Below are 11,797 nucleotides of genomic sequence, written 5' to 3'. Positions count from 1 at the left end.
CTATCAGTTTCCCCACACGCCTTCTTGATTTTATCCCATCTCTTATTTCGCTCATCTAAAGAGATTTTAGCCATCTGACTTACAAAACAATAAGTAAGGGTCATACACCGATAAAGGATACCTATGAAAACATCAAAATAGTCAAAGCTTACTCAGGAATTCATTGGGGGGTCACCGCCCTCTTGCCACCGCTCATTCAGTACACCAGACTACTATTTCAAATTTCTCCAAGAGGAAAACCATCTTGGCATCGTTGAATGTAAGGTACTTATAATTGTACCCAACAATCGGCACAGGATTATCCGTCCAGGCCAAAGGAAAGAGAGGGGCACCATCCACCCCTACAACGAATTAGGAACTCTCTCGCTTTGTCACTCGTACGGACCTGTATTTCCAATTCTTATAATCATTGGAGTGGGGTTTGAACAAGAGGAGAAATCAACTTCCTTCCAAAAGGAGATTATCTTCGACCTCTTTAGACACCGCAGAGGGGACAACCATTTTCTTTTTGTTTCTTAGGAACACACAACACAAAAAGAAATCACTACCACCAACTCTATCGCTATTAGGATTATTGAAGCCCTCGATCTCACAAAACTAAAAGCTCTATGCCAATCTAGGACCCTACAGAAATGCCTGTCATCTAAATCCCTAACCATTGTTATTACAAAGGGGAAAGAGAGAACAAATCAATTCCTAAAAGGGGTTTGAATAGCAGGAAGCTGGAAGAAGCTTGCAGAAGGTTGCACAAATAAAATGAGTAAAGAAAATGAAAAGGGGAACAAATAACTCCTTTTATAAGAGCATTTGTGAACTACGCATATAAATCTTTTATGATTTCCTTCAAAAAATCTCATAATGCCCCAGACATGTGCAAAGACCATGTATATTTAGCATCTCAAGGGTCAATCATCATTGCTTACATTAAATGTAATTGAGCGTTTCCATCATATGACTGATGCTTGAGATCCTCCACATCGAGGATACCACAAATTCAAATAACGGGAAGAAAAACAACATACATACCAAAAACACAAAAGATTCTACTCCATATCACAAGAAGAACCCAGAATCCCCATGCTTTCAAGTGGAAACCACCCGATCTTGAATGGAACTAAGTGCAATGTTGATGCTTGTTTTGATACCAAAGGAAAATGGGGTCTCGGTGCTATCTACATAAATGAAAGGGAGAAACCATGGCAGCATACTCCTAGTTCATGGACAAGAACGATAACACAATGCTTGCTAAAACTATGGCTTTAAATCATGCAATGGAGATAACTTTTGTCTGTTTGTTCATAAAGGTGAACTTCGAAAGAACAAATCATATTTTGACAAATACAATCAATGAAAACGACAATTCAAAACTAATTAGGGGATATTGATCAACAGTTTTAGAAGAAAAATGATAAAGTTCAAAGCGGTTAAAGTTTCTTTTCGGCATAGAAAAACTAACGTAGTTGCTCATATGTTTAAAAAAATGTCAAATTCTCATATCCATAACTTAAATCATATCCAAGTCCAAATTCAAAAGAAAATGAGGCCCACTTAATTGATATTAGTTTTTTTTAAAAAATATTTTCATAATTTTAAATTTATCAGAAAAAATAGATTCAAATTAAATAAATTTTCTTAAACTCATTCTATTTTTAAATTTTATTTTCAATACAAATATCATAACTACCCTAACATCCCTAAACTATGAGACTTTCCATTATCCCCATCTCCCCACAACTAATTTTTTTTTCCATCAAAATCAACAACCATCATTGATAAGTAGATTATTTATAAAAGCAAAAACCGTGTGAGAGTTTCTCTCTTTATTCACTCAAATTTTCACTTACTTTCCAATTTATTTTCACAATTATTGGCGACAAACATGAAGAAAATAAGGCAAATAAAAAAGGACTCACCTTTTTCCTCTCTCAACATCTCTTTCTTTCATTTTCCAACAATCTTCATTTTGAACATGACGTGGCAAACACTCACATGTCCCTACCCCTTTTCTCACGCTCCTACAAAAATGCATCTCAAGGACATAAATGTCTTTTCACACAAGAGCAGGACCACAGATTTTAAAATAGTAACGGATGCACCTGATATTTCCCTCTCGTCTCTTCGTCTTGTTTTGTTACTATACTGCTGATGCGAAAATTTTGTCTTCTTCAGCTTTCCATTTTCAAATACATCCATCACTTTCTCTCTCTAACCACTCTCGCTCTCTTTCTCTTTCTCTTTCTCTCACTACAGATTCAGAATCAGTGATTGTCAATTTCCAAAGCTGAAGAATCGCTTTTGAAGGTGATTTTTTTTAGAAATTGATTATAATTTTTTTTATGGATTTTGTTGCTGATTTAGCTGAAGATGAAAGCTTTTTTGGTTTTGTGATTCTGGGTTGTGTAGTAATTTTCGTTTTTATGATGGGTTTTTTTGTTAGTTTCTTTTTTGGTTACTTTTGCAATTTGTCGTATGATTTTGACCTTTGACTTGTGTTTATCTGATGATTTTGTGGTTTTGAAAGCTTCTGAAATTGTTTATTTATTTTGTATATATTAGGTTTTGCAATTGTGATTGTGATTGTGAATGGACTGTTTCTATGTTTGATAAGGATTATTGTTGGGATTATGCATTATGTGTGTTGTTATGTTGTGTTGTTTTTGATGAATTTTAGTTAGTGGAAGATTCTGGAATCATGGATTGAGTGGGAGATAATCCAAAATAAGTACTTTGAGAGAGAATCTTACTGTTTTGAACTTTTGAATGAACCAAAGGGCCAGGAGGGTTATTGATTATAGGGCCTTCCAAGTTTCAATCATATATATCTTACAGTTAGAGCAATCATTTTTATGCTAAATTCCAATTTAGAAGGTTATTATTGGCGGTGAATGGTGATGTTACTGTATGATTGAAAAGATATCGATGAAATTTGGAGTATAGCTTATTTGTTTGATTTGTTAATGTCTTTTGTCTAGGTTTATAACAGGTTGGTTTTGAAGTTTTTAGTATTTAGATCTATAATACAATGGTTGCGAAAATCCGGAACACGGCTACAGACACTCCCTCGCCTACGCCAAAACCAGTGGTTGGAGAGATTGATACTAGTCCACCTTTTCAGTCTGTTAAAGATGCTGTGTCTCTATTTGGTGAAGGTGCTTTCTCGGGGGAAAGACTTGTCTTTAAGAAGCCAAAAGGCTATTCTTCTGAGGTAATTTTTCAGTTGTGTGTTCGTATGTTTTCTCGGCTACAAATTCATTTTGGTGTTGTAAAACATCGGAAGTTGCTTAGTGCATACTGTAAATTTTAGGATCTGTTTGGATAAATCTTGCTTTCATATAAATGCTTGTGTATAAGCTATATATATAGTAAAAGATAAAATAAAGTCATACCGTTTTCATATTAGCTATAAGCTGTTTCCTGGATAGCTTATGCAAATTAGATTCTCTCAAGTGTTTATGTTAGTAGATAAACTCTAATAAGTCAATCCATTGCGAGCAGCATTGGGAAAATGCTGAGAGTATTTTATCATTTTGACGTGGAAATGCAGAGAACTCCCGTTTCACTTTCTACAAAAACAACAAACAGTAGTAGAAATAAGCATGATAACGCAGACTTCAAAGCTCTGCAAACCTCTTTTGTTCAAAAGCCGAAAAACCCTTACTCACCGAATTCACTCTTTCTTCCTTCTATTCACTGCCATATTAATATTCAGTTATGTTTCAGTCAGGTAGCATGAACATTCTCAATATTCACCATCATTGTCTTCTTTGTATTGTGTACAGATTCTAAGTTTTCAGACTTCAGATTATGCAAGCTCTTCTAACTTTTTACCGCTGAACTATGTTATCTTATCGCAAAGTTCTATTTCATTATTTCAAGCTTAGATGCATTTTATCATTTTCATTTCGTAACTTTTCATGTTTGTTGTTTCACTAGAGAGTTTTGGCGAAGGAGACACAACTTCACGTATCGCATAAAGAGCTGAACAAGTTAAAGGAACAAGTAAAGAATGCTGAAACTACTAAGGCTCAAGCTCTTGTGGAGCTTGAAAGGGCTCAAAGAACAGTCAATGATTTGACGCAAAAGCTGAAACTTGTCACTGAATCTAGGGAGCTAGCAATCAAGGCGACAGAAGCTGCAAAAACTCAAGTGAAACAAAAGAACGGCGACTCGGATGGAGTCAATGGTGCCTGGAAAGAAGAGTTAGAAAGTGCAGTTAAAAGCTATGCGTCTATCATGACAGAACTCAATGCTGCTAAGCAAGATCTGAGGAAAACTCGTCAGGAATATGATTCATCCTCTGATGCAAAAGTGTCGGCTCTCAAGCAAATGGAAGAGGCTGAGAATGCAAAGAAGGAAAACACCGAAAGATTATCTGAGCTTGCGAAAGAAATTTCAGCTGTTAAGGAGTCAATTGAGCACGCGAAGCTTGCATCCGCAGAAGCGCAGCAACAACAAGCATTGATATTATCTGAAAAAGATGCTCTTAGACAATCATACAAAGCTACTCTTGAACAATCCGAAAAGAAATTGCTTGCTTTGAAAAAGGAATTCAATCCCGAGCTCTCGAAAAATCTTGAAGCGCAGTTGGCTGAGACAATGAGCGAAATTGAAGCTCTGCAAAAGGAAATGGAAAACAAAAGGTCTTCCGACTTGGACTCGGTGAAAACAGTTACTTCAGAGCTTGACGGTGCTAAAGAATCATTGCAGAAGGTAGTAGACGAGGAAAACTCTCTTAGAACCTTGGTAGAGACTCTGAAAGTGGAACTAGAGAATGTGAAGAAAAAACATTCTGAGTTGAAGGAAAAAGAGTCTGAAACCGAATCCACCGTTGGTAATCTACATGTCAAACTCCGCAAAAGTAAGTCTGAGCTCGAAGCGGTCTCATCCGAAGAATCTAAGGTTAGAGGTGCATCCGAGGAAATGATCTTGACGCTGAGTCAGCTGACATCCGAAACTGAGGATGCACGACGGGAAGCTGAAGATATGAAGAACAAGACAGCCGAGTTAAAGAAAGAAGCCGAAGCCACCAAGCTTGCATTAGAAGAAGCAGAGAAAAAGCTTAAAGAAGCAATGGAAGAAGCAGAAGCAGCAAAAGCGGCTGAAGCTAGTGCTATCGAGCAGATTACACTGCTAACCGAAAGAACTAGTGCCGCGCGTGCATCAACATCATCGGAATCCGGATCTGTGATTGCAATCTCGACCGAGGAGTTCGAGTCGCTAAACCGCAAAGTCGAGGAATCTGATAAACTAGCAGACATGAAAGTGGATGCTGCCAAAGCACAGGTAGAAGCCGTGAAAGCTAGCGAAAATGAGATTTTGAAAAAACTGGAGGCAACTCAGAAGGAGATTGATGACATGAAAACTGCAACACAGGAGGCTTTGAAAAGGGCTGAGATGGCTGAAGCAGCAAAGAGAGCCGTCGAGGGTGAGCTTCGAAGGTGGCGTGAACGAGATCAGAAAAAAGCAGCCGAAGCCGCAGCTCGGATATTGGCCGAAACACAGATATCATTGTCATCAGAATCATCTCCTCAGCATTATAGGATTCAGAAGCAGAATGTTCCTCCTCCTCGTACGACCGTCGAAGTCAGGAAGTTGGAAAAAGAGAAGGTTTCGTTTTCGAAGAAAGCTGTGTTGCCGAATATTAGTGGTATCTTTCAGAGGAAGAAAAGTCATTTAGTTGAGGGTGGATCTGCTTCTTATTTGCCTGGTGAGAATCCTGTATAGTTTGTTGTGAAGATCTTGGGAATGTGAGAGAAAAAACATGTTGAAGATTTGTGTGTAGTTGAGGAATTTGATTAGATTTTTGTTAATGAAGTGTGTTTGAAGGAAAGTATTGTATGGTGTTAATAGTTTGGTGATATATTATGGGACATGCTTATATGTAAAGGGAACATGTGGAAAAATTAAAATCTTTTGGTGAAATATCTATCTGTATTTTTTTCCTGTTCATATTGAGCTTTCATTTTTGATGGATTGAACACTTTCATTGGACCTATGTTTGAAAGATAAGGAGTAAATTACTAATTTACCTCTTGATGAGCTCTTTTTTTTTTGGTTTATTGAATTTATAGCGTTTTCATAATAATCTGTGGATAGAATGTCAAATAAAAGTTGTGATATTCCTAATAAGGAATATAATAGAGGGAAGTTAAGTTTGTAAGTAAAGGGTAATGTTGTCATTTTGCTGGTGAAGTTTGGTGTGTGCAACACCACTTTTAAGTTAATTATTGCTCAATCAATTATGCTTGTGTGAGTTATTTATTGACTATATTTTTTTTCTTAGTAGTTTAGGGATTGAAATTCACCTTTTTAAAGGTGAACAAGTAAGATGTCATATGTTTGAACCTGCATTTTTGTTAGGAATGAGAATATGTCAGACTAACTAACAGGGTCTGCGGCCTAATCTACGTAGACCTAGGCTAGGTCAAGTTTTTTTTTTTTTTTTAAATAGAAAATGCCTAGACTTATTTAAAAACTCATTTAGTTATAAAGGTTAAGCCTCGTGCCATAAAAAACATCTTTTAAATCTATTAGGTCGGTCTATTTAAATATTTAAATAAATATGAATAATTTATTATTATTATTATATTGTATATTGTACTTTGAAAGAAAATACAAAAATAAAACTTAATTATCTTGAAGAACTTATGAAAATGTGCTAAAAATACCTTATGAACAATGCCATAAGTTGTTTTCATAAGTTTTTCTAAACAAATAATTCAGTTTGCTAAAGGTCTACAAACTAATACTATTTAGTGGACTTCCTTTCCTGGCTTGGTAGCTCCCAGAGTAGGTGTTGTTGTACACCGAGTTGGGTTAACAACTCTGTGTGTAATGTGTTCTTTTACTTTATGTATTATTATATGTATTTATATTGTTCATTGTGATTTGCTCAGATATCAGTGTCTCGACATCTCTTAGGACATCTGATATCTGCATGCCAGAATTTCATATATATTATTTGTAATACTATTATTAGACAAAAATCAAGGAAACTATAATTGTTTAATAGTTGTATAGGTAGACATTATTAGTCGAACTGACTTAATAAAGATCGATCATGTTCATTTTCTTTGACTTTTATTTCTTTTTAATCTTCTATACTGATTGTTATTCTAATAATTGGTACCAGATGGCAATCTCTAATGCAAAATTTGAGATGACAAGGTTCAACAGGATGGGTAGTTCAAATTATCGCAAAGGAAAGTTAAGGATCTGTTGGCTCAGCAAAATTTATTGAAGGTGTAGTGTAAGATGAAACAGACCACCATGGAAGATACCAATTGGGAAGAGATGAAGGAGAATGTCACGTGATTGATTCGCCTATGTGTTTTAGACGAGGTGATGTATCATATTTTGGACCGAACGACACCGACGGATTTTGAGATAAATTGGAGAGTCGGTATATGTCAAAGACGCCGATGACCAAATTATTCGTGAAGCAGTGACTATACAGTCTGAAGATGCACGAAGGATCTGATTTACAACAACATGTCAATGTCTTCAGCAATATAATCACTTATTTAATGAGGCTTGGAGTCAAGATTGATAACAAAGATAAATCAATTATCTTGTTGTGCTCGTTATCGTGGGTGAATCAAAGGTAAAGCAGAATTGTATCCTCGTTGGATAATGCACATTATAAAAGAGGAGATTATGAAGGAGAATTGCAGGTATCATCTATAAAAATGTTGCTAAATACTATTGTAGGTGATATTGTATTACTTTAATCTAATAATGATATAATTATGCAATCAAACTCTAACATATGTGTTTGGGTCATCTTAGTACGCGTGAGATGACGAAACTTCATAAGAAAAATATATAGAAGGGTTTTTGTAATCGCAAGTTAGATTTGTGCAAGTATTGTGTACTCGAGAAACATTGTTGTGTTTAATTCTGATTTGTGGGCGGCGTTCAAATAGGTTTCCATGGGTGGTTCAAGGTTTTTTGTGACTTTCATAAACAATTTTTCTCGTAAAGTTTGGGTGTATTTCTTGAAGCATAAATTTGAAGTCTTTACCAAATTCAAGTTGTGGAAGACAGAGGTAGTGTAACACCCCATAAAATTCTTTATTTAATTTAATTACTTTTTGGATTAAATATTAGAATTATTTGGGTTAACTGAGAAAAATGGAAATAATGAGGCTAATGGGCCAGTGTCGCTTGTAGTAGAAGGGGGTGTCAGTGGTGAAGCCCATTACTAATGATAAGCTTATTTTCATAAAATAGAAAAATAGAGGGATTGTGGAAAAGAGGAATAGAACTAAGGAGAAGAGAAGAGTCTGAACGTGAAAAGAGAAGAGGAGCGGAGAAGTGCGACCCGAGGAAGAGCGAAGAATCAACCTTCAGGTAAGGGGGGACTCTTCCGTTTATCTTCTATTATGGGATTATAGGTAGTATGATAGAATTTGATCGTGTTATTCGGATCAATTGGGTTATGCTTAGGTTGTAGAAATGTTAGGTTTTGGGAGAATTGAGTTATAATAATTGTATCGATCATGTATGGTGATAATTGGATGGTTGAATGTATTATAAATGCGTTATAATATGTGTTATTTCACTGTATGCGAAATCTGGTTGGAAGGAGATTGGTTTGGTAGTGATTCGGTGAAAGAGGGACGAAATCGCAGGCTGTTTTCTGTTATTCGGAGTTCTGGAAATCGCCAGTTGGCGCCGCGTCCAGGGGTTGGCGCCGCGAACTGCTTGGCAGAAGGCCAGGAAGTTTTGTTGTGTTCAGTACGCGCCGCGAGCATATGGCCGCGCCGCGAAGGCGTAGTTCCTTCTCGTTCCGCGCCGCGAAACCTTGTTTGCGCCGCGAAGGCGTAGTTTCGATTCGTTCCGCGCCGCGAATGTGTGTGGCGCCGCGTGCTGTTAGTTGCTGCGACGGACCGTTTTGAAAAGTTTAAAAATGTGTAACTTTTAAACCGTAAACCGGATATTGGTGCCGTTTCGAGTACAGTGAAGCTAATCTAATAATTTATATACTCAAATGGTGTTTTGAGTTGTGGCTTGAATTATTTTTAACACTCGATCTTATTTGGTTGTGGTGGGATATGTTTATAGGTACCCTAAGGAATGTTTTACCTGTATGATGTTGTGGTTATAACTGGTGTTTATTATACATGTATTGTTGGCGTGAAATGCGTGTTTTATTAATGATTATGACATTGATCGATTTATGTGGGTGATGAGCATGTTATGGTTGATGCATGCATTCATAATCATTATGTGGCTGGTCCTTGACGATGGTGGATCAGTGGTAGCTAATTCCCATTGTGTGGAATTAGTGAGTGGGTGTTACCGTATCCTTGACGATGGTGGGTCGGTGAGTTGGGTTATCCCAGATTTTGGTACCACATGCATGTAGTTGCATTTCATTAGGCTGTTTTGCTATTATAACATGAATGGAAGATTGTCCAATGTTATAATATGTGTTAATTCGTTTGTTTGCTTACTGATTGTATGGTTTGAATCTGATCATGACTGTGATTGGGTGAATGGCATGTGAAATGATATTTTATTATCTATATCTTATAACATTAGTTAAATGTGAATGAGACTCACCCTTACTGTTGTTATTTTTCAGATTGAGGAGTAGCTCTCGTACTTGGTGAGGATTAGCTCGTCAAGTAGTTCGTTAGAGTCAGTTGGGTCCGTGTCATGCTCTGGTCGTGTAACACTGGGGGCGTCGTTTAGAGTTATTTGTTAAACTCTTTTTATTTTGGATGGATCTTTATGTTGATGTTTTAAGTCTGTGACTTGGCTGTTTGTTATTCAGATGTTAAAGATAATTCCGCTGTGTTAAACATGATGATCTGAATAAATTTGGTTGACGTTCTCTTTTATGGCATGACATGAGTATTATTGTTTAATTATTTGGAAGTTGTAATGCCCTTTTTCATGTTTACTCTGATTATTGTTTATTATTTATGCGGGGTATTAGAAGGGTGTTACAGGTAGAGGTTTAAACAGGCAGAAAAATTAAGTATTTGCAGTCAGATAATGGGACAGAGTACATTGATTAAAATTTCAAGAGATTTTGTGAAGAACACAATATTCAAAGGCATATCTCAGTTCGTAAGGCACCATGACAAGATTGTGTGTGAGAGAGAATGAATAAGTCTCTAACTGAAAGGATAAGATGTTTCTTGTTAAATGTTGGATTATCAAAAAATTTATGGGAAGAGGAAGTTAACATGACATACTATCTTATCAACATGTCCCCAAGGGTTTCATCAGAAGGGAATGTTGCAGATGAGGTATTGACAGATAATTCTATTGATCTTTACAATTTAAGTATTTTTAGATGTCTAGTTTATGTGCATATATCCAATGAAGATCAATCCAAACTTGATCTAAAGTCGAAGAAATGTGTATTCATTGATTACACAAAAGGTGTGAAGGGGTTTAAGTTATTGGGTTTGATTAAAAAGAAGATATTAATTAGTAGATATGTTTTTTTGATGAGCAGTTAATGTTGAAGTAGTTAGTTGAAACAAATGTGTTAGCACCTGAAGGTGAAACATCTTGCAAATAGTGATTCAGGTGGATATTGATCTGCCACCAATGAATTGTATGCAGATAGTGTCTGAACCATAAGAAGAACTAGGCTTTGATATTGAAATTAACCACGAACCTGGGTTTTTAGGTGAAATACAAGATTATATTCTTCTACTTGACAAATAGCATTGTTCAATATATGGGCATGAAGGCTTTATAGCCTATGCACTTTTTATTAGTTCGGGAGATTCTTCCACCTTTCGAGAGACTATAGATAGCCAGGAAAAAGATAAGTGGATGTTTGCAATGGTGGAGAACATGGAGTCATTGAAGAAAAATCAGACATGAGAGCTTGTTCAACTTCCTAAGGGGAAAAGGACTATCAGTTGAAAAGGGGTGTTCAAGAAAAAAAAAACAATAGTAATAGAAAAAAAGGGAAAAGATCAAAGCTCGTCTTGTAGCAAAGGGGAATTCACATCATAAGGGAATTGACTATGATTATATTTTCTCTCTGGTTGTCAGAAATACTTATATTAGGGCAGTGTTAGCCTTGGTAGCCACCCAAAACATGCATTTAAAGCGTATGGGTCTTAAGACAGTATTCTTTCATGACAATTTAGAGGAACAAATTTACATGGAGCATAAAGAAGGTTTAAGAAACACTAGACATGACATACTAGTTTGTAAATTGAAGAGGTCTTTGTATGGTTTAAAGCAGTCTTTGTATGAAACAATATGCCAGGCAAGTTTGGCATGAGTAATTTGAAGGTCGTGAGTACTTAATGGTGAATCACTTTAAGTTCTCAATGGATAAGTCTCCAAAGACACACGTAGAAGCTGAGTATATGTCAAAGGTTCCTTATGTCATTGTTATTGGTTGTTTAACGTATGTTATGGTCTGCAATACATTAGATTTAGCTCAGGTTGTAATTCAAGTTTGTAAGTTTATGTCTAAACTGGGAAAGCGTCATTGGGAAGCAATCAAATTGATTTTCATGTACTTGAAGGATGCAACGGGTCGTGGTAACATGTTTAGGTGTGAACATGGTGAGCCTTCAGTTGTAAGATATATTGATTCAGACTATATCTATGATATGAATGATACAAGGTCTACAACAAGGTATGTCTTTACTTTATAAAGAAACCCAATTGTTAAAAATCAATGGTTTAATTCATAATGGTTATGTCGACAACTAATGCAGAGTACATGGCAGCAGATGAAGCATGCAAAGAAGCCTTATGGCTTAAAGGATTTGTGAGAAAATTGAGTGTTGAGCAATCTGGAATTCAGTTG

At 36.2% G+C, this 11,797-nt stretch overlaps 1 protein-coding gene across 2 annotated transcripts; it reads left to right on the top strand.

Annotated features, from left to right (window-relative positions):
* The first annotated feature begins 2,106 nt into the window (after positions 1 to 2,106).
* Positions 2,107 to 5,949, top strand: LOC131635942 (WEB family protein At5g55860-like). Of its 2 annotated transcripts, none has more exons than XM_058906579.1 (3): positions 2,107 to 2,301; positions 2,984 to 3,205; positions 3,934 to 5,949. In XM_058906579.1, exons 2-3 carry the CDS (start codon positions 3,023 to 3,025, stop codon positions 5,722 to 5,724), a joined length of 1,974 nt encoding a protein of 657 aa, XP_058762562.1. In that variant the 5' UTR covers positions 2,107 to 2,301; positions 2,984 to 3,022; the 3' UTR covers positions 5,725 to 5,949. The 2 variants fall into 2 exon arrangements, with proteins under 2 accessions (XP_058762562.1, XP_058762561.1); XM_058906578.1 differs by having other exon boundaries at positions 2,973 to 3,205.
* Positions 5,950 to 11,797: the final 5,848 nt, after the last annotated feature.

Source organism: Vicia villosa, unplaced genomic scaffold (genome assembly GCF_029867415.1).
Source record: "Vicia villosa cultivar HV-30 ecotype Madison, WI unplaced genomic scaffold, Vvil1.0 ctg.001596F_1_1, whole genome shotgun sequence".
In the NCBI taxonomy this organism is placed as follows: Eukaryota; Viridiplantae; Streptophyta; class Magnoliopsida; order Fabales; family Fabaceae; genus Vicia; species Vicia villosa.
Note: the sequence above shows the minus strand (reverse complement) of the source record. Positions and strands in the feature narration are given on the sequence as shown.